The sequence below is a fragment of the Rhodamnia argentea genome, chromosome 5 (genome assembly GCF_020921035.1).
Source record: "Rhodamnia argentea isolate NSW1041297 chromosome 5, ASM2092103v1, whole genome shotgun sequence".
In the NCBI taxonomy this organism is placed as follows: domain Eukaryota; kingdom Viridiplantae; phylum Streptophyta; class Magnoliopsida; order Myrtales; family Myrtaceae; genus Rhodamnia; species Rhodamnia argentea.
Window position 1 is genome coordinate 20950243 of NC_063154.1, and position 23022 is coordinate 20973264.

Consider the following 23022-nt stretch of genomic DNA (forward strand, 5'->3'; position numbering starts at 1 on the left):
ATGATGTTCCATGCTGACTGACAGATGTAAGTACACCGACAAGATGGCTCCCTTACTCAGAGAAAACATGCTATTTAAGTCATCTCATGCTTAGGATTCAAGAAATATGTGTCCAATGTATCCAATGTTTAACATTTTTTGCAACATATATAAGGTCTGCCTAGCCAATTTACAGTAAGATGAACTTCACAAACCTGAATCAGCTGAGTTACTTCTGCCTTCATATGAGGGTTTGTCCTAAATCTTGAGACTAAGGACAAAGCAATACGAGGATCCACAGAGAAGGCAGTTCTTGCATATTCAATCCATCTATCAGAGCTTATCTTGAGCCGAAAACCACTTTCCCTGATGTTGAGTGCAAATATTATAGTGAGAACAAGGTCAACCTATATAAATATGCAAAATATGGATTAACAAGAAAACCAGAGGAATACTTCGAGTTGGTGGGTTGCGCCCAAACTTCAAGCCTGTCAGTCTCATGCTGACATAACATCAGAAGGAGCTGCTTCCTCTTCTCTCTTCCAACAGCATAATTCTCCATGGCACCCCAGACAGGATGGTATTTGTCATTCTGCACACCCTATTCTTATGAGATCAGCACCCAGCTCCATCAATGGGAAATATGGAAGAGCATAAAAATTGCGTTGGACCAATTATTAAGATTCTCCACACAGTTGAGTGACCTACCCCTTTAAATAAAGAGCTCCCATTTTCACGCTCCGATCCCTTTAAGTCCGATTGAGGAGAATCTACTCGCTCATTCTGTAAGTAGTGAACAAATATGGATACAGATTGAGCCTCACTCTGGGAAAAATTCATATCCTTCATTTCGTACCATTCGGGCTCATAAGCAAACCATCCCAAAGAAGCCCTAAAAATTTAACAAAAGTCATTTCCGCTTCGAACTTGAGATGAGGTACTCAAAGGAGAAAACCAACCCATATAGGCACACCATGCACTGAATAATTCATATAGTTTATGATCGTATGTATATATGCACATAGACACACATACATACACTTTTGTGCGAAACCATATAAAATCACAGGTCATTTTATAACAATGCTCAAGCAAAGGACATCAATGAAAATCTCCACTAGACATAACACTGACAGTTCTAGAAAACATATATGCTTAAAAATGAATCATCAGTAAATTATGTGCACCAGCCACTTGTATTGGATCCTCAGATTCCTATTCACATAAATCGCAATTGATAGTCATGACAAATTATTTCATCTGATCTAATTGAGTCTAGGATCACCACCAGACTTTGTCCTATGTTTATGATCGTATGTATATATGCACATAGACGCACATACATACACTTTTGTGCGAAACCATATAAAATCACAGGTCATTTTATAACAATGCTCAAGCAAAGGACATCAATGAAAATCTCCACTAGACATAACATTGACAGTTCTAGAAAACATATATGCTTTAAAATGAATCATCAGTAAATTATGTGCACCAGCCACTTGTATTGGATCCTCAGATTCCTATTCACATAAATCGCAATTGATAGTCATGACAAATTATTTTGTCTGATCTAATTGAGTCTAGGATCACCACCAGACTTTGTCCTATGTTTCAAAAGTAGACATTAAAGTAAAAGTACAGATGCATTAAGCAAGCACATCAGCATATGGCATATTAGGAAGTCTCTCTTTAAGCCACACAACCGCGCATAAAGGGAGGCATGCAAGGAACTCCTTCACAGATTAATTTCAGGTAGAGACTAAAATGTCCTACTTTGTGCAGCACAGTTTAAAAATCCTGTCTCAATTTAATAAAGAAATATCACAGTAGAGGAAAATCTGTTCTCACCTCAAAATCCGGTCTTCTAGCAACTGAAGTCCTGCTCTAAACTTAAATAGATTACCCTGAGACTGGCATGAGCAGAACTTGAGCCCAAGAAGCATGACAGTGAAGAAAGTACCAGTGGCTGCAGGATGTCGTGAAAAGTTCCATGGAAGCTTTGTAGTTCCTTGTAACATCCGACCAAGGAGCAAAAGCTGTTCCACATTGCTGTGGCGAATAACCTATAAAACAAAAAACAACAAATGAGAAAGAAATAACTGCTCCATTCTAGAGCAATGAGTTACATATGTCTTCCCTTTTTGTAGAGAAGTAAAGAGAATTTCACTATGAGGCACCGAGGGGGTGCCAACCCTTTCGGAAGAAGAGCTGCAAGCTAAAAAGAGCTCAAGCCCAAAAAAGTGCTCATACGTATGACTATATACTTATACACAAAGTGACTAGCATACTGAGAGCTTCCAATTACCTGAACAACACCTTATTTTAAATGTTAAAATAATACTCAGAAAGAATTGTAACAACTAGAAAGAAGAAACATTAAACAACAAAATCAAAATTGCATCAGCAAAGTACTATTATAAATAGCCGTTGTCAGAATTTTCAACCCTAACAGCTTGCAATTATTAGGTGGAGAGAGAATATGTGTATATATGCAAGCGATTTGAAATTGACAGTTAGGGAACAAGATAGTTAAGAACCGCACACAAGACGAAATATTAAATCGAGCATGAAGAATTTAGACTTGATTTTGATACCGTGTTAGAGTTTCCAAGGCAAAAGCTTTAAGGTGTTGAGTAGAGGGTGACTACAAATATATGCTGCAAGTAAACCCATTAAACAGGTGATGTCGGATATTTTAACAATTGTAATGCAGGCTTAACCTTTTAATAGGTTAATTTGCAACCATATGTTCTCCCTAGCTTTGATATGGAAACGCAGTATGTGTGTATTCTCCATAGAATGGCAATGTGATTATTGAATTGTTAATCAACCAACGTGAATCATTGTTTGTCCATGAAGACCTGCTACATGTTCTTTGACCTACAATGATGCTACCATCTGGTGAAATAAAAGCTTTTATGTGCAATCAAATTATAATGTTTCCTGGCAAAACCCCAAGTAGAGAATATTACAGAAAGAACGCTATTGTGCATTCAGAGATTTCATACCACCATCCACAACTTTCTACAGGATAGGCCATCCACTAGGAAGGCCCAACCATGACAGATCGCTGAACTATGGCCACATTAATAGTGAGAAACTACCTGAATCATTTTTTAACAATTTGAGTAAGCTAGCATAGAAGCAGAACAATATCAACTTTAATAACTTTGTTCCTTGATTTATTTTTCCACATTGCCGTTGGTTCTTGGTGGAAAAAATGCAAAAACATCCCGCCTTTCTAAACGGCAGATTGTCACGAGTTCACAGTAGTATGGAAACCCAGTTACTTCAACAGAGTCATTGTCACAATTATTGATAGTACAAAAGACGGTTCTTAGGATTTTTCTTTGGTAGGTGGGCCTTGGTGCTGTTCTTTTGACTGACTATTTGGTCATTAATTTATTTCTTCCTCATTTAGTCATTAATTGACAATGAAAAGAAAGACAATTCTTGTTGAACTTGAAAAAAACAATAATTGTACATGCAATGTCTAGCTCCACAATTAAGAAATAGCAGTCTTTAAATGATAATCGAAAACTGCAATTTCAGTGATGTAAACTTCACGAGAAAGAAACGGTGACCAAAAAAACATTAACTTCAACTTTCGGAAACAAGAATCTTGTGAATATCAATTTCTTAATAATTGCTGTAAAAAGAGTTTCGATTCAATTCTCTAAGCGTGTTGATGCACCTCAAGAAGTGTACTTTTTCTCTAACCATGACAACACTATGCCATATGAAGTCATCCGCCTAAGAACGCGCTTCAGTGAAATTAAGTCGAGAATGATAACTGAATACAAGGACAAATGAGACAATTAGTACCTAAAGAAATTAATCACTGCAGATTATTTCCAATCAGATCTCCAACATAATTGCAAGTGCAATCAATTACCTTCACTGCTACCTATCGAAATTTGTTAGAATGTCCAACACAAAATCTTGAGTTAATAGGTGGAGCGAGACCATAAGGCCCATAGTGGCAATGTGAGATATTTAAACGCCCCCTCTAAGAGGCAAACCGGATTGACAGTGACATCGCAAATTGACAGAGGAGGAGCCTCACACGCAAACTAAACCTAGGGCAAAACCGGGCTCTAACACCATGTTAGAATATCTAACACAAGCTATGTAGGGACACTACATGAATATGAGGCTCATTAAACCTCATAGATAAGCAATGGATGTGGGATATTCAAACAAGATCCATTGGTTCATATTGTTAAACTTTCTGACACCATTAGATTTGTTGGAAAGCACTACAATAGCCCTATAAAATTAAAACATCAACTCTATTTAAGCAACAAAAGTTAATTTACCCTATCATATTTGCATTTATGACCATTATGGACGCCACCAGCTATTGGAAAGCCACTATGCCCGTATCCGCCACTGCGGCAGCACAACCACTTCTACGACCGTGACTGTAATTTAGAGCCTTGACAACAGGCAACTGGGGGGAATGGGACAAAAAAAGCATCATAGGAAAAGATTCACTCATCCTACCTCAAAGCGGTCAAGAAAAAACCCCAGCCACAGTCTGTGAGCAACAATCTGTTCAACAGGATCACTTTCAGGCTGTGCTTCTGGTTCCCCTGGTGCAAGGTGAGGCCTAAGTCTGGCAGCGGGTCCACTGTACCTCTCTTCAGATGCAAAAAGGCCACGTTTTGTATCGATTGTCCACAGCCATGCATCAACAAGCTCAGCTAAAACAAGAGATCCCAGTGTAGGTGCAGCAGAGACCAACCATGTCCAAATGAAAACACCAGTCTCCATGGCATCAGCAGTTGAGATATAGGCAGGACACCAGCAGAGAAGGCGCAAAAGTTGAGAGAAACCGTCTATGTTTGATTTTGAGTCAAGATCCTGCAGATACATATGAAGCAATAAATAGCTATCTTGTTACTTCTCGTTTCTGAAATCACTGATTCTCTATTCTTAATTATAAGATTATCTTGCAAAAGAAGGAATCCAATTTATGTAAAAACCCAGACAAAAATGAGGAGTATATCTGTACCATATTTGACAACAGGAAGGCTGTTGCCTGAGAACAAGTTTGGCGAAACAAGGTCTTGTCCACTTCCCCGCCTTTCTCAGCAACATTCACAAATTGCTGCAGTTGCTGAATGAATTTTGTAAGCACTACCTTGTCAAATGAATCAGTCTCAGCCGGCATCTGCTGAGTAAACACTCCTGACTTCAACCTCTGAATCCCAAAGCCCAATCCAAAACCTTGAGCGGCATTGCCTGTTTGAAATCCACCAATGCTGTTAAACAAATTTCTCATGCCCGTGATTTCCCCTGCATGATTGCACTTCGCTGTTGCACTGACTATGCCAGTACTGAGCACCTCGAAATTGAAGGGTTCGGTCAACTTCAAGTTTGCCCCAGATGCTGCTGCAGCAGCTGCCATGACTGAAGGGAGGTTTGCAGTTCGTATGCCAGTCCAACAGTCATTCTTACCCGTTCCAATCCTTATCTCAGATAAAAGAGATATAACATCAGTCGCAGGCCTTGATCTCTGCCATGTATTTGCTTTACAAAGCCTCTCCTAAGGTGGACATGCAAATAAAGAGAAAAGTTTAATAAAGACCAGACATAAGATATCAAGATGCAACTACATACTTTAATGAAGTGCCTAGTATAAGGGAAGGAAACAAAACTCAAAACAGGGGAACCAAGTCCTCAAGATAAAAAAGGGACAACCATGACAGCTGCAGCAACAGAGTCCCAGAATGAGCATCTCGAATGACTCAATTGCTTTTGATTATTGGCACAATGCTACCATCTGCCTCAGACCCTCGTCCCCCAATCAACTCTCCCTCCCACCCACACACACTCGCGCTCGCGCACCAACATATCCGCTTTTTGTCATTTGATAGATGATTAATAAAATTTAAGAGACTTATTGAATATTTTATTGGCAATTGAATTCCTTTAGACGACTTTCAAATTTAGAAGAGAAGGCCAAGAGTCTTTATCTGGCCCAATAGGTATGCTGATTCTCTTTAAGTATTGAAGCTAGGCAAATGCCATTCCTATTCAGATGGTTTTATATGGATCGTGAAAAACCATAAGTGTTTCTCAATTGATAGAATTAGACTTCCAAGTGCACAAAAATGCTTTTTCCTAATTGAGTAAACCATTAATTTTCATTTGAATACTCTTGAAAGCTTTTTATTCTTTTGAATGATTTCAATATTCTTCACTTGTACATATCATGATACAGGTTAATTACTGTAATTCCAGAATTTGCATCCGTTAACTTTTCTATTCAATACACATCATCGTTAATGTAATTATGAGGACAACCATTCTTTCACTACACTAGACCCAGACATGGATAATTGGTATGAGCAGCAGCAAAAGGTGTGTGGCATGAGACCAGTAAATAAAGTATGGACCAATAAAGTTTGTCTTTTCAGAGCAAAATCTAGTCAATTGATATTGCTATGTTTAGTTCATTATCATTTAAACTCTCACTTTCTTCCATGAATAATTTATTTTGAATGCCAGACATATCTACTAGATTATGCTTTTATATATATCACCCTACAGTTTTAGTGGGTCCGCATACATTTTTCTCAACAAGCCAAATTGAAACTCCATTAGCAATAGATCCAAAGGCTTCAGTTTTACCTTGCCATCAGACATACACAAGGAAAGTATCTCATGTGCAAAGATATATACTTACACGAAGAATTATATTTCCAAACATGCCAAACTAGAGCCTTTAACTTTCATAATTGATAGTTCTTTACAGTGATCATGAGACTTTGAAGCCTGTGATAATGTAATGGCCAGGTAACTTCGTAATCTCAATGCTAGTGTCCATGCTCTGTATCTTCATCCATATTACAACACAAGATTAAACTGCCTGATAGCTTCCGTAATCTCAATTTTAATGTCTATGCCTTGTATCTTCATCCATATTACAGCAGCAAGAATTTTTTATTTTATTTTTTTCGTCAAATACAGCAGCAAGATTAAACTGTCACAATCTATCTCTGAAACAGAACAATGGCATAGAGGTACTCCCTTAGTAAAACCTAAAAGAATCTTTTATCGTTCAAGGATAATAATAAGAAATGCCCTCTAACCTCCAAGTAAAGTAGGAGATTTTGCTATTTGACTAGTCACGCATACTAAGGTTTTGTATCAATACAGTGAAACTTATTTAAGGGGTGAAGAAATTGGGACTACAGTGGATTACACATAGATACAGTCAAAATGTGGAGCCACCTCATCCATACAACTGCTAACTAAATAAGGACAACTAGCTGCTGGTAACGGAGATCATCTTCAAAGGAAGTCCACTAGAGCACTTTATTTGGGGATCAAACAGAAACAAGAGCTGGGCACTTTGTTTATGCAATGCAATTAAGTTTCACAGCACAAGGCCAACACAGACAAAAAGCTTCATATATGGACACCTATTGGAATTTCAAAATTTTCTGCATAGAATTTAATGCCTTACTACTGTCTGCTCCAGTCAGAGCAAACTCCAACCTTCGGCATGGTCAGACAACTCCACCCACTAAAAGAGCATTGTGAAGCAGGTACTTCAAATGATTTAGAAATAATCGTTTTGCAAATAAAATCCAGCCACTCCCCACCCCACCACCAATAAAAATAATGAAGATTCTTAATGCCAGATTAGCTCATTAAGCACCAGCAGACCTGAATTTCGAAGCATGTTATCAATAATTACAATAAATACTGCCGACAAAATGAAAGTGAGTAGCTCTTTGCAATGAGAGGATCAACCTGAAGAAGTCCCTGGGTAGTACATGGAGCATACGAAAGAGATTTAATGATCCACTCCCGAACGACCCGTTGGTACAATGACCGAACTGCAGCTATCCACGCGGGATCATTCACAAGAGCAGAGGATGAGCCATCATCAACCGAAAATAACAGGGAATCTAGACAAGACGAATTCCAGAGAACCTACATGCGTGCAATTCTGTTTGTTAAACTATACATGCAAACAAAGAGAGAATCAAACATAACAGAACTTAAAGATTAAAGAAAGTTTTACGCCACCAACCTACCTGTGGAAACTTGTCTCTGAGCTGAATTAACAAGTTAACAGCAATCTCTCGAATGCACTCCTCCCTCTCAGACATACTTTTTATGAGAAAACAGGTATGCACACAGAGACTCGAATCTCGTGTCACTGCCCCAAGGCCTGTGTCAGATATCCGATCTTCCTGAACCCAAATTAAAGGATCAGTAATAGTCACCTACAGATCAACAAATAAACAGGCAGATATACATAGATAGGTAACAAACAGACGGAATGCTACAAAAAGCGCATCATCTGCATAGATCTGCATCTGTGTGTACGTGTTGAGAGAGAGGGGCAGCACTACTTTGACTAACATAGAAGAATTTCTCATCACACTGAATAATTACAAGCATCAAACAAACAACCCAGCCTTTTCCCAAGATATCCAAAATCATACTGAATAATGATCCTTGATTAAATAGCTCTTCCAAAGAAGGCAAGAGCATCATTCAGAGTAATAAGCTAGCCTTATTCGCCTTTCTAATTAGATTAGGCTTCATGAGAATCTTCCTCTGGAACGTGAAACCTGAAGATGTGAGAAAACATTTCAGCTTAGAAGGCAGGCAGAAGAAATTTTAGTCCATGTCTGCACAGCCCCATCAAACATGGCATCACCTCTGATCCTAATACACCTAGTACCTTAGTGCTCTCTACTTCTCCTTTGTCACTCTAATTCCTCAGCATAACCAACCTGCTTTTTCCAAGGTTAGTCTAAGACCTCACCCAGGTAGCAATGCAAGTAATTTTTTGTAGACAACAGTCTTGCAGAAAACTACAAGTCTAGAACCAACAAGCAAGTTGCAACTAAAAAAATTAAATAAATCTATCGGAACTACCAACAAATTTAGTGTACTTCTAATTCCACAAGAAGAAAGCAAAAACAAAATGAAACAATCTATTGAAAAGCAGCACCAAGATCTTCTCACAAGATTAAATTAAATAGATAAATAATTTAGAAGGTAGTCTCAATTTCCAGAAAAAGTAAGTATACCAGCCATGACACTGCTGTTTCAAATGCCCGATGGACAATTGCTGTCAGACACTGGGAGACTGCAGGCATAAGATTTGGTGTTTTCAGGTATTCAAAGACACAACGGAATGCACTACTAGAAGAGGTCAAGGTGTCGCTTCCATTGAGAATGCCACCATTGCTACTAAACCGTATGATTTCTAAAAAAGCTACAGCAAGAAGATATGTGGCTTTTACACCTGCAAAATAAGTGAGAAAAAAGTTTCAGAAGGAGATAATTTTACATTGTATCAACCAAAATCTTGAACCTGAGGAATAAAAATCACACATTCCTAAATTACAGGCACAAAGTTAACTGTGAATGTTACGGGCAGACTATCCTGACCTGAAATTGTGCTCAATCCTCCAACATCTACTCGACCTCCCAAAGCAGCAGAAAGAGCAGCCCTGTGGGTTACAGCAGCTTTCTCATTGCCACTGCCTGTACCACTACCAGGGTTGTGGAGAGCATTAAGTTCCAACTCATCTTCAAGCCATTTAACAGAACTAACCACCTGGACAGCGAAGTAATTTGAGTCAATTTTAAATGTTGTTGAATTGAAAATTTACTTGAAATGTGGAAAAAGGTTCAATCAGGTCAAGCAGTTGATCTTAGTAAGAAAAGACCAGAAAATGCATTTATCCAAGGAACCAGAAACACTAAACTTTACGTTTCTGAACAAGCTTAGCCAATAGATTTGAAAAAGGCCCTACAAGTCTGCAATTAATCACCTCACTATAATATTCTTGCAGATAGCATTACTCACAAAATTTTGCTTTTAAGCAAACACTCTATGGACCTAAAAACATGTGAAAATAGTGACTGCCAAATTCAGTTTCTTAGGATTGCAGTAAAATACTTTGTGACATCAAGCCAGCCACCAGGCCGGGCCAGGCCAGTGCCTCCACCGAAAGTCCCAGAACTGAGTGTTCAGGGTGGGCCACAATTTTGGCAAAGGCCGTGTGACCCAGACCATGCTCACCCCTACATCCAGCATTATATCCCTTTCTGGTAACCACAATTTTACGTCAAAGAAATTAGACTCTAGACTCTCAAAAGCCCTTAAGTTTCTCTCACTCCACATTAGCAAAAAATTTGATAGAGGGGTGGCAGCAAGTATCAGTGTTCCCGTACTTAATTGCAAAATCAATTCCTTTCATAACCACAAGTTCAAGAAGCCTCAACCCAAAAAATGCACAAAAGTCCCAATGCAGATTCACCAGTTGTCTCACTCCTCTACAGTGTTCTGTCTCAAATGTGCTTTTACACATAAAGAACTTAGCTTTGCTACTTCTTTGCAGAGCCTTATTAAAAGCAAAAGCAAAATAATATAAAAAAGAAAGTTGTTAAGTTCTAATATAGTAATGGAAATTCTTGCAATGAAAATCTTTTTCTTTTATCGAGAGAGTAGACAATGGAAAGAAAATCAGTCTAAAATTGCAAAACATGATTTGTCACATATAAACAAGTGCTTCAGAAATGCAAAATTGGCCTCTTCATTAATTGAAATTGCTTGTTATGGAGGGAATGACAAGCAACCCTTACATGGATCATACATCATCATCGTGTATCTGTACTATTCATTGATGGTAAGTTATGAAGATATTTCATGATAAGCAACAAAAATTCCAGTTACACCTCCGGAGAAAAAACTCCACAACCAAATTGCAAGCTTCAAATCTCTCCTTATGCTCCTTCCCTCATTCACCAAGATATCTAAAGCAAAAGTAGAGATCTCAATGAAGAGCAAGCTAACAAAAGTAGTGAGCTTGATGGTTCCATGGAGATGGTTAAATAGATCTTTGACAAGCACATGCTTGCAAACTTTGTGTGATTAGAAGGTTCAAACCATCATTTGATTTTTATACTCTCATAGTGCTCTAACCTCTTCTTTTGAGGCCTCTATAAGATATTGTTGGCTCAAAACCATTTCATCATTGTAAATAAAAGAATGAGTTAAGAAAAACGAGTATCCCACGTTCCAGTCCCCTTATCAAAGGTACAACTTCAAACTGTCCACAAAAAAGAAGGAAACGCTACCACACCAAGGCTGCAACACCTGACATATGGCAAATGCATCAAAGAAGATAGACATCACAAAAAAACAAGAACCAGCATCCATCTGCAACCTAATTGCGGCATTATCATGCAGGGTTCCTTCATAAAATAGCTCCCAAATTAAGTCAAAGACATAATAGGAGCTATTTTTGGGTATCTGTAAGCATGCTTGTTTCTTGTGATGATAAAAGAAAAATCTGGAAATGTTTCTGGTAATCCCCAAATTTATCAAGAAAAACTGTGAATCCTGAGAAAGGTTTTGCAGGTGAGGTAACAAATTTAGTAAGATTGACTTACAAGGGGAGGAGTCCCTTGAGCAATTTTCTGGACAGCAGCAGACCACTGTGCATTCCACATGTACGGTCCACCCACAGCCTGAAGAGGAATTGAACTTATGCTTCCCATACTATTCAATGAACTAGACATTGATTTGTTGGGCATTTGAGTGTTTTGCAGGGGAGGTGCTAGACCAAAAAGAGCTATATAGAACCATAAGTTCCGAAATAACTTCAAAAGAGATGGCTCCACATCTATCGATGGATTGAAGTCTGTACATATCTCAGCAACGGCAGGAAGTAGAGGACCCAAAAAATCTGCTCCGCTCCTGCAATATCACAATTAGCATCAATAACTTCTCTACATTTGGAACACAGAAGAACAATCGTCTCATTCTATCAGCCATCCTTACTGTTGCTTTCAGAATCGAAAAGAAAGCCTTTTTCAGGGGCACCATATCAATGTTTTCACCTAGTTTCACCATTTTATCAAGCAGGAAAAGATTGAACTAGCACACAAAATACAAAGAGATATCCAATTCTGACAATGGCTTTTTTCTTTTATCACAATGCTCTGAAAGTTAATCACAGTGGTGTCTAGCAATTTAAGTCTTAAGAGTCGCCGTAATAACAAATTCCAATCATATCGTATAAATGAGGAAAAGCAAGAAAACAAGCATATCTTACAGCATGTTAGATACATTGTAGAAGCTATTGTATTCTCCATCCATTCCTGATGGAATAGTTTATCCAACAACTCATTGAAAAGTTCACCGAGAACAACTAGCAAAAATAGCTATGCCTACTCTTGATCCCATGGGAATAGCTTTCATCCAGGCCAACTAGGAATGACTTGAATTTTCTTGCACAGACGACCTTACGTTTCTCATGCCGCCACTGCCACTTTTACTACCTCAACCCCCCCGCGACTTACCATCATCATCACCACCTTCCACTCTTCCTCCTGGAGCCCTCACCACTCCATCACCAGTGACTCAAATCACACCCTAACCATTTCGCCAGTTCCACCAACAACCAATACTTTTAGAACCGTGCCAGTGAGAAAACTGGTCCAGTGATCCGTATGTGGTTCAACCAGTTCAACCACTTGAACACAAGTTGATGCACGACTATATTAACTATTTAAGTATTTTATCTTCAAGTTGAAAAACATGGGAGTAGATCTTTGAGGGAAGTGATCATAATTCAGACAAGCACAGGATTGCATCCAGGTACAAGTCTATAATGGAGTAAGCTTGCTTCATCGGTGGGTACATAGTAAGTCTTTAATGGAGTAAGGAGTAAGTTTACAGAGACCATTGTATGGACTAGTGGTGAATACATAGTGACTCCAAAAGCAGGACCCTGGATGAATTTTTCGCAAGTTGCAGCTTTATGCTTTTATTATTCATGTCCGAGAGGTTCCAGAACTGGTTGACCCACCAACATTTCTTCTTTTTTCAGATATATAATAAAGAGCATTATTAAACTGCAAACTCAAGTACATGAAAGAAAGAGAAGCAAAAGAGAAAGGAAAACGTCACAAGACTACAGCGAAGTCGGAACAAGATATCCGAATCCGCATAATCGAGCACAATACATAAGCAACCCAATATTTTAAACCCTAAAAGACTTTTGCTGTGTTCCTTTCCTATGCACCACATGACACAGAGCGGTGCAGCACCCCAAAACTTCTTAGAAATCGAGCCTCCTCCATAAGCATTCCAAAAAGGGAAAAGCACAATGACATGACTTGGCACCCTTGCCACCTTAGACAAGCTAAGGATATGATTCCAAAGGTTAGGAGCAAAGTCAACAAAGGAAGAGAGTAATAAATAGATTACCCAGAATGATTACACACTAATCATGAGAATGAAATTCCATTTCCTGAGATCCTCAATAGTAAAAATCTTGTTCCAAGCTACCATACAACAAAAGAAAGAGATTCTATAAGATATATGGGGCTGCCTGATTGCCTTAGAGGAGGATGAATGGGGGGCAAATTCCCCACGTCTTGTACCCGATTGATCCACCGGGTTGGGTCAGCCCAAAAGGGTTGACACCAGTGTGATCCCAATTTCGAGCATAGATGCTTTCACAGTCATAGTCAGACTGGACTAATGTTATCCGGTTCAACTAATGGAATCGCCAATCTCTTCTAGTTTTGGAAACATTACCAACAATGCCCACTGCCCCCACAAACACCCCCGCCCCCCAACAAAAAAAACCCCCCCTTGAAAACAAATCCCCACCATCACTCAAATTATCCATTGCCGCCACTACCAGTCTACCACAGCCACCTCCAGCAGCTGGTGCCACAGCTGCTCCCCCACAGCCAACGGTTATTCGCAAATTATCATATATTTAACGGTTATTCGCAAATTATCATATATTTAACCTTTGTAAAATTATGCAAATGTAGATTGTGGCTACTATAAACAAGTGCTTTCTAAATTCATAACTTCTAAAGTAAACCTTTTTAAATTATGGCTAAAATACATGGAACTGAACTTCAAATTATCATATTGATGAAAGTAGTTTGATTATTCCTTTTCAAATTCTTAAAAGCCAAACATAGTCCTCGAATAGTCATTTAATTATACAAAAAGAACTTTTGAATAGCTATTCTAGTGCTATTTATTCTCTATTCTATTTTTGTGGAATAGCTACTGTACCCAATTTTATCATGGATTAGACGTACTCTTAGCTTTCATCTTTCTACAGATACATTTGACATTTCTACCTGTTATTCCGCTAGAATCACCATACCGATATCCTGTTTCAGCCATCCAATGTAGGGAAAAAAATCCCGAAGTAGTGAGCACATATTTGATTGAGAATTCAAGGCAAGCTCAAGACATACGATAAGTCCAAAAAAAAGTAGCTCATTTAAACATCACCTTGAAGCTTTCTAGGAATCACATTTAGGGTTTTCTAAGCATCACACCCAAGGAGTCTGCATCACACAATCAAAAGCAAAGACTTGCTAAAATTCAAGAATCGGTTTAAACAAGAATAAAGTGATAAAAAAGGCGCAGACTTCTAAGAAGATCTCCAAACGAAAGATTTACAAATCACCAAAGACAAGTCAAGGTTTCAAGAAGGCCAAAACATGTCTTGAGCAGAAGCAAGCAAACTCCAGGGGACAGAGTTCCATCAACCCAAAGAGAAATGATACAAAATGCTTAATACATGGTTTGAAGATCTACAATGGTTGCTATGTTGGGAATAGATTCTTAGATGATAATTAAAGTTCTTTTCTTTGATAAATTAGGATGTATGTTAAGATAGAAAGTTCCTCCATAGATATGTTTCTTGTTTTCCAATACAACCATCTTCCTTGTTTAGAAGTTCTTAGTTCAACCAAGATTTTTTTATGAGTCGATATATATGATTGTGACTCTTTCAATTAGAAAAACTTCATGAAAATCATGGAAATTCAGCAAGTTTTTTCTTTGAATTCTCTTACGCAATTCTCTTCTTAAGTCTGATCCTTAGAAAACCCTAAGTATGATGCTTCGGAAGCTTTGTTAGTGTTGCCTAAAAGCATTCACTCATTCGGAGGTATCATTGATTTTCTCTCCGATTTCTCCATCAAATCATGCTCGCTACTTTGGCTACATTAGTTCATTTGGGACTCCACCAAATCTAGCACCAATGCACTAAATCTCATTAGATCTCTCAAGCTAAGCTTAAGCCTACTTCGACCAAGGTAGTAGTACAAGTGACCTCTTGGGAAGTCCTGTGCTGCCCCCATTTTATATTTTATGGGAAAAACAATTAAGTACTGATGGAGATCTCGTGCATAGAGTACAAACAGGATGGTTGAACTGGAGAAGTGCATATAGTATTTTGTGCACCCACTAAATTGCTACTTAAGCTTATGGAAAAATTCTATAGACAACAACTATTCAATATGGGACGAAGCCAGAAGCACCAAACATGTGCAGACTATAAGTGTAGTGAAGAAAAGAACACTTCAATGGATGTGCTGTACACCAGGAAAGACACAAGTCGAACTGAATATAATATGAACCTGGCTCCGATTGAGGACTAGTCGAGAGAAGCTTGTTTAACCTGGGTCACATTAAATCAAAACCTTCAAAGGCTCTAGTGAGAAGGTGACATTAGGACATGGAGAGTCAATTAAAGAGTAGAGGAAGGCCTAAAACATCATGGGAGGAGACAAAGGAATGATATAAAGCTTCCATAACTTACAAAAGATAAAACCTAAAATCAAGCACAATGGGATAAATGGATTCATATAACTGATCTCAGTTTGTTGTTATTGTTGGCTTTTCCCTTTTGGGTGGTCTAGAGACCCAGAAAGTTATGTCAAAGGTTCATCAGAAAATCCTATCCCCTCCTCAAAAAAATAAGAGCAAAATAAAGCAAAAGATGAAGGTCTGAAAGTATCATTTGTAAAAAACATTTACACTTCCTTAAAATGCAATTAGAACTATTTTTCTCCATAATTTTCAGGTAAAGCACATCGGTACATTTTTTAAACAACAATATTATACATCAGAAGTAACACAAAAGTATAGCATTGCCTCAACTATTTGTGCTACAAAGCCTGAGCTGTTTGTGATATGCTACCAGCATATATATTTTGAGGAAAATCATACCTTCCACTTTTGCTCTCCGCCGCCAAGCCTACATCTGAGCACAAAGATAGCAGACGGTGACGGAAATCTGAACGCAATTTACTACTTGTAAGACGGCTAGCAATCAGAAGAAACCCAGCGGGAAGAGTCTACAACACCATGGAATAAGTCAAAATCCGTGTAGTAAATCACATCCTCACGTCACAAACTCGACAGATAATCCTAGTACAACTGGCAAAGAATAGTAAGGGAAACTGTGCAGACCTCAACACGTTCTGTTGTGGCTTCTGGGGCCAATGTTTTGCTTTCAGCAGACCCTAAACTTGAAAGCTTGTTCAAGTAGCTTCTTGTCATCAAAACCACGGTCTCGCGAAATGACTTCTCAAAACCTAAACTCGCTATATGAGACACAGCATCAAGTAGCTGCAGCAAAAGGCAAAAGGAAAGTTTGAGAAACTAGGCTACCGAGGGATCCTTGCAGTTTTACAAAGCAAACTTATGGGTAAAATGCCAATTACAAATTAACAAATAAGCGCTCTAAAGGAGATCCATACACGAATCCGCAATAAACCAGGAGTTGAAGCATCGCCCTCTTCTAAGCTTTCAATAAAATTTGGCAGTATCATGTCCACAACTTCCGACTTGCTAATAGCAACACTCAAATCTGCTAGTAAGCGTATTAAGTTAAGTTGCACAACAGGAACTGCCAGCTTCTCCTTTCCACCCTGAAATTATATTGCATACACATGTAAACAGATTTAGTTAAAGTTGAAAAAGAAAATTTAAAAATACAGAAAGAAGCACTACACTGAAGAGTGATTGACATTGCCAGGTAAGATCCATACAATCAGAACTTGAATACCAAAAGTTAAAAGGACCAGTAATTAAAATTCCAGATAAGATCCCTACAATGAGAACTTAGGCACTTCTTAGAGCATCATCGAATTATGCAGTCACAAAACAGATGAACAGATCAAAAAAAAACTCAAGTGGACTCCAAACTAAGAAATTCAAATATTTCAAGGAGAATATGGTCATATCTTACATGCAAGTATTGTCCAGCAAATATCAACTAACTATGTACAAGAAGCATGTACAGCAGCCACAGCTATCATTTATGAGTTTCTTATCAATCACTCACTGATATTCATCAAACCTGTTCATCATAGTCATTCCTTTCCCGGACACTTCCCGCTAATCCATTGATAAAAGTGTCTATAGGAGCCCGGTCCTTGCTCCAGCCAAATTCAATCACTTCACAGCTTGCCTTCATGACACTCTCAACCATGGGTCCGTGGCTACTGGCCCATGCATCAGCCTGCTGCAAATTGTAGTCCCAGAAAAAGAATTTTATGGATGAACACATCAACTGGAGTAACATTGTGAATGGATGATGCTAGCAGGCATAATTCCATTCTTGAACGCACCTGAGCACAGGCAATCAGTACAAGGTGCTTGAGGCGAATGAGCAAAACTCGCATCTGCTGTCCACCCTTATTGACAGCAATTTGAGTCATTCCAGTAAGCAAAGCACTGAATAGATCTTCACACATCCTCAATTTTCTCCAAACAGATACTAAACATGCCTCAGCTGCCTCAGTGAATAATGCAAGAGTCTCAAGCCAAAACTTCTTTACAGCTTTACCATCCAAATCAAGAGATGGTAAGCTCTTCATCTTCAATCTTGTGATGGCTTGATAAACTGCTAGTTTTGCATTTATTCTGGCTTTCAAAGTTGGACCATGTTCATTCCAGTCCCGCTTTCTTATCTGTGTATGGAACCAACAACTCAGCAATTGACTACTTCTGTTATCAAAACATATAAATAATTTAAACTGGGAAACCCAGAGCAAGAGCAAGAACTCAACCCTGAAAGGCCGCCAACTACTGCCGTCATAAAACTATCAAAGAATCTATCTTTCAATCCACTCCATTGCTCTTACAGAGAAGTAAAATTTTATAATGAGATTGTAGTAAGGACCAAGGGGCCGCCCTTTACCAGAAGAAGAGAAAAGTCTAAAAAGAAAGGGCACCGCGTCACCAAAACTTACCTTCAAAAATGCAGGCATCGATTGGACTTGCTTCCTTGCCAGTAATCTCACCTGCTCCAATAGCTTTGAATCATCAATTTGGACTTTGTCTAGAATGTGGGTGATCAACCTATATGCAATCTCTTGCTTCTCCAGGTTCTCAACAGACTCTTCCTCAAATGAAGCAACTTGCTGTCTGAACATAGCTGCAACTCCGCCCCCATTACTGTAACCTCCCACGATGTTCCCTCCGTTCATTGCAACAGACGCCCTGGACGAGGCACTTGCCGTATCATCTACAAGCCTCGAAGCCACGCCACTCGACGAACCACTGACTTCATTCGGACTTGAAATCTCGTTACCGTGATAATTGTTTGCATTGACACTCATTGGCGAACTCTGTGCCGACGACGTTTCCGAATTAATCTGCATTTGCTCCCGCGGTGAAGGAGGCAGCAGAACTGGGAAGGCCAGCTGCTCAAGCAGGTATATCACCAACGTATCGCCATCTGACTGCAGAACGGGCGGGAAATTCTGCGAGATAGCCACCAGAAAAGCTCTGGAGTTTGCGGTTTTGTCTCCACTGTAGCCAACTGCCGCGACCACATTGTCTCTGGTGAAGGCAGCGACCTCTGCGGCAAAATCTGGCCACAAGTCCGTACCTTTCGAGAGGTAATCGAAGAAATCGGTAAAGAACGAAGCAATGGCGTCGTTATTGAAGGACTGCGGCCAAAATTTAACGTCGAAAGAGGAGGGAATCAGGCGCAGGAAATCGATAATGACCGAGCACGGCCTGTTATCGGGCACAGCTTCAGACTTGGAGAGGAAACGGGCGACGGCGAGAACCGCATTGAGGTGCGAACGCGAAACCCTACGAGATCCGGCGAGGACGGCCTCGTATTGGGGGCATCTGCCGCAAATCCACGCTAGTTTATCGGCGAATTGGGCCGGATTCCGCGCGATGAGGTCGGAAAGCTCGATCAAGGCCTCCATTCCCGCCAAGCGCCCCGGGACTCGGGGAATGGCTCTTCGACCTAGAGGCCGACGCTACGGCGAGACGCGGCCGCAGGTGGAGTCGAAGAAGCTCGATCAGGTCATCGAAGCGGAGAGATCGGACGTCGCAATGCGATCGCACGGCACGAACGCCAACAGGTCGACGGAGGACGGAGGACAGCGGTGGGAGGTGGAGAACAGGGGGGCTCGCTGAGACGAATGAAGCTTTGGCATTAATGGCGAAGGGGAGTGAGAGTTTCGATGGTTTCCATTCTCTATCGCCTAACAGCCTTCACGACGTCGTCGCTGTTCTCGCTCTCCGTGAATCTGGAACGGTTGCGACATTTCTCGGGCATTGGATCGGATCCCCCGCGTTTCGGAAGCAAAAACGTATTTCCAATTTTCAAACCTCCTGATCTTGAATTTTGATCCAGTATATCATATCGTATATAATTTTTGGATCTATTATTTGTAAATATTTAATTTAATTCATAGATTATATTAAAATCTTCGACGTGATGCTTTCGTTGAATTAATTTCGGGAAATTTACTTACGTGACTTTTAATCTATTAAGTTTGCAAGATGGACAACAAAAAATAAAAATAAAGTTATACGTGAATTATCCAAGGATGATATTCATGTCAAAGTAAGGTAAAATAATCTGCATCATCAAATAATAATGTACATGTTGAAGCTTCAATTTTATTTTCCTTTTCAATAGTTGATAATAGATAAAAAGATGGACATATTGTTTTCTGACCCAAAAAAAAATACCTTATTGTGTTCAAAGTCTCATATTGCCGTTCAAGTACACGGAAGAAACATACTGCATATTTTATCAATAATTCAAGAAGCATATTGAATAAATTATAACTTTAAGAACAATATTGCGTATTAAATTAAAATTCATAAATCGTTGTCTCTCTTTTTTCTCCTAAACACCACGGCAATAAATAATTTTATACTTGTCTTCATTATTATATAATACAAATATAGTCTCTTACTTTGAAAAGATCACAGTCTCTTTTTCTATGGCCTACATGGTAACTATTCTGATTTTCTAATTCCGTTCCTCGAAACAAAAAAGAATGAAAATCATGTTTGGTAATGTTAATAGTTCTGATTTTGATTTTGTTCTCGAGAAAAATTTTGAAGCAAAAACAAGAACCGAAAAAAAGTTGGTTCTGGAAAAATAATCACTTTTGAGAATCATAAAATAGAACACATCTCTCACTTTCTCTTTCAGTTCTTTTATCATTATTCACTCGACCTAAAACATAACAAGGTCTCATTTTCAAAGAAAAATATATAACATAATAAAAAATAAAAATAAACAATTTTAAAAAATCAAAAAAATTTTAGAAAATCCTTAAAAATAAAAGAAGCTTAGATTAGGCTAGTTTGACCTCGTTTTCATAAATTGAGATCTAGATTCCCTAGATTTTATATATTTTATTCTTTTCTAGGACAATCATAAACACATTTAAAATTAAACTCGAACCACATTTCTCTAAGCCCTCAAGGCTTCATTAGGGTTTTATGATGCAATTTATCAATGTCATGATTCCTTGAGTGAGCATTTGATTTCATTGGTTATGATTTGCCTAGGTTTAAGTGCTTTAGACTTAGTCTAGATTTGGAAATTTTGAAAAAAGACAAAAACAACATGTATAAACCCTTAGCATTGGCTTATCTCGGATGTTTAAAAATGAAATTAAAAATTTGTATGAAATACGTTTAGAAAATAATCAACTTCGGTGCCAAAAGGACGTCGGTGGGATCACCTACGTAACAAAGTCTCTAGACCTTAGATTTCTCCGATTGCGTAAAATACGATTTCTCCCAACCAATTGATAATGTTCTCGATCTACCTTCCTCAAAGATCGATGATGACTCTATTTGCATGTATACGTACACATGCCATTGATCACACTAAAATCGAATTTAATATTCATTCATTGCGATTTGGTATAGCCTTGTGAGGGCCTGAGCTGATCCGAAATTACATACTAGCCCAATATGGTCTATCCTTTTTTAAGCTTAAAATGACTCGTTATGGCATAATAATTAGACAGAATAGAACAAAAAAAATATTATATGCAATATGCAATATGTTAGAAAAGAGAATCAATATAAATTAATCTTTAATTAATTCGAAATTTAGGATGAAATTTCACAAAGTAACTACGTAATTATCTGACTTAAATGACAAAAATTGGAAAGATAAAAAATTTTCAAGAATAAAAATTTTGTGATATTATCAAACGCGTTTTTGTTCCGGAAATAGAAATTTTGTGAAGTTACCAAACACGATTTGATTCTTTAAAACTCATCTCGGGAACGGAATCAGAAAAAATAATTCTAATCAGAATCACTTTAGAATCGTTGCCATACGGGCCCATATTTTCTAAAATGTTCTCGGGTAGTTACTTTACCATTGTGATATCAAGGATAATCGCTTGAATTAAAATTTTAATCTCAAAAAGAAAGTTTAACTCTAGAAAATTTTATCAATTCCACGTGTATATGTGCAATTTCTTTGAGGAAAATTACAAACAAAAGTCATAAAATTATTGCAATTGTGTCAATTCAGGTCATAAACCTTTTTTGCCAATTCGGTTCTAAATTTTTTGTAATTATGCCAATTCAGTCCACCAATTTTAGCCACCTGGTGCTGATATGGATGTTGGCCTTCGTCGTCCGTCCAGCAACATAATATTTTAATGATTTTTTTGAATCAAATTTTTTATTTTATTTTTCATTCTTTTTTTTCCTCTTCCCCCTTCTTCTTCCTCTAGCCAACCGGCCAGCGGCGACACCTGCAAGCGGGCGAAGCTCACGACGAGCCTCTCCTTTGCCAAGCGAGGTTGGCCTTACCAGCCCAAATCTAGCGAGGCTCCACCCTCTTCCCGACCCTATCTCAAAACCAAAACCTAGATCAAAACCCCGGCTTTGGATCACATCGTTTCACTTCGAGAACCAAATCTAGAGCCGCCTTTGAAGTCGGCCTAGACGACAAAGCCGAAGCCTCGGTGCCGGCCATGGTGATGGCGAGGCTCGCCTTGGGCTTCGCCTGCCCGACGTCACCGGCCAGACGAAGAAGAAGGGGAAAGAGAAAAAAAGAAAAAAAAAGGAAAAATAAAAAATCCTATGTCGTCGGACGGCCGACATTCACGTTAGTCTTTGGTGGCCAAAATTGGTCGGATGGACTGAATCGGCACAATTGCGAAAGAATTAGGACTAAATATGAAAAAAAAAAAAAAGGATTATGACTGAATTAGCTCAATTGTAATGAGTTTAGGACTTTTTTGGTAATTTTCCCAATTTCTATGTATACTGAGTCAATTCTTTCTTGGTTAATACTGCAAAAAATCTCAAACTGTTACCCTTCGACAAATTTTACCAAACTTTTTTTAACCACAAAAAATCTCAAATTATTTTTTTAACTACCAAAAATTTCAAATCTGTACACATATAATAAATTTACCCTAAATTAATATTTTAACCACCAAAAATCCCGAATTTGTATATATGTGGCAAATTCACTCTCCACTAATTTCCATTAAATTATGACTATACCACAAAAAATCTCAAACTGATATATCTGTGACAAATAGAGTGTAAAAATCCCAAATCGGTACATCAATTGACATATTATCCAACTCAGCAATTTGATGGATAAATTTATCACGGGTATATCGGTTTGAGGTTTTTTGTGATCAAAATAATAGTTTGGGATAAATTTATCGTGGTTGTAACAATTTAGGATTTTTGGTTGTCAAAAAAATAATTTGGAATAAATTTGTCATTATTGTATCAATTTGAATTTTTTATGGTAAAAAAATAGTTTGATGTAAAATTGTCACATAATTTGGGGGATTTATGGTATTAACTCTTCTTTATTTCTATTCATTAATAATTTTGAATAAAGTGATTTTATAAAATTTTCATAATGTCAATTTATCACGGGCAAGCAACATTTGTGAATTTTTAAA

The 23022-nt window shown here is 38.3% G+C and overlaps 1 protein-coding gene across 5 annotated transcripts in view; it reads right to left on the reverse strand.

Annotated features, from left to right (window-relative positions):
* LOC115737143 (phosphatidylinositol 4-kinase alpha 1) overlaps positions 1–19281 on the reverse strand; it is a 33093-nt gene extending 13812 nt beyond the window's left edge. Inside the window, exons 1-17 of one of the 5 annotated variants that reach the window (XM_030669132.2) lie at positions 18055–19281; positions 17431–17772; positions 17160–17321; positions 16558–16728; positions 16268–16426; positions 16025–16152; positions 11419–11725; positions 9409–9577; positions 9045–9262; positions 8037–8195; positions 7750–7932; positions 5000–5533; positions 4489–4848; positions 1831–2045; positions 688–871; positions 435–580; positions 195–345 (exon numbers count right to left, since the gene is read on the reverse strand). In XM_030669132.2, coding sequence (XP_030524992.1) covers positions 195–345; positions 435–580; positions 688–871; positions 1831–2045; positions 4489–4848; positions 5000–5533; positions 7750–7932; positions 8037–8195; positions 9045–9262; positions 9409–9577; positions 11419–11725; positions 16025–16152; positions 16268–16426; positions 16558–16728; positions 17160–17321; positions 17431–17772; positions 18055–19026 — 4560 coding nt within the window. In that variant the 5' untranslated portion in view covers positions 19027–19281. Of the gene's footprint in view, positions 1–194; positions 346–434; positions 581–687; positions 872–1830; positions 2046–4488; positions 4849–4999; positions 5534–7749; positions 7933–8036; positions 8196–9044; positions 9263–9408; positions 9578–11418; positions 11726–16024; positions 16153–16267; positions 16427–16557; positions 16729–17159; positions 17340–17430; positions 17773–18054 lie in introns of all 5 variants that reach the window. The other 4 variants (XM_048279804.1, XM_030669134.2, XM_030669131.2 and 1 more) reach the window with 4 other exon arrangements.
* Positions 19282–23022: the final 3741 nt, after the last annotated feature.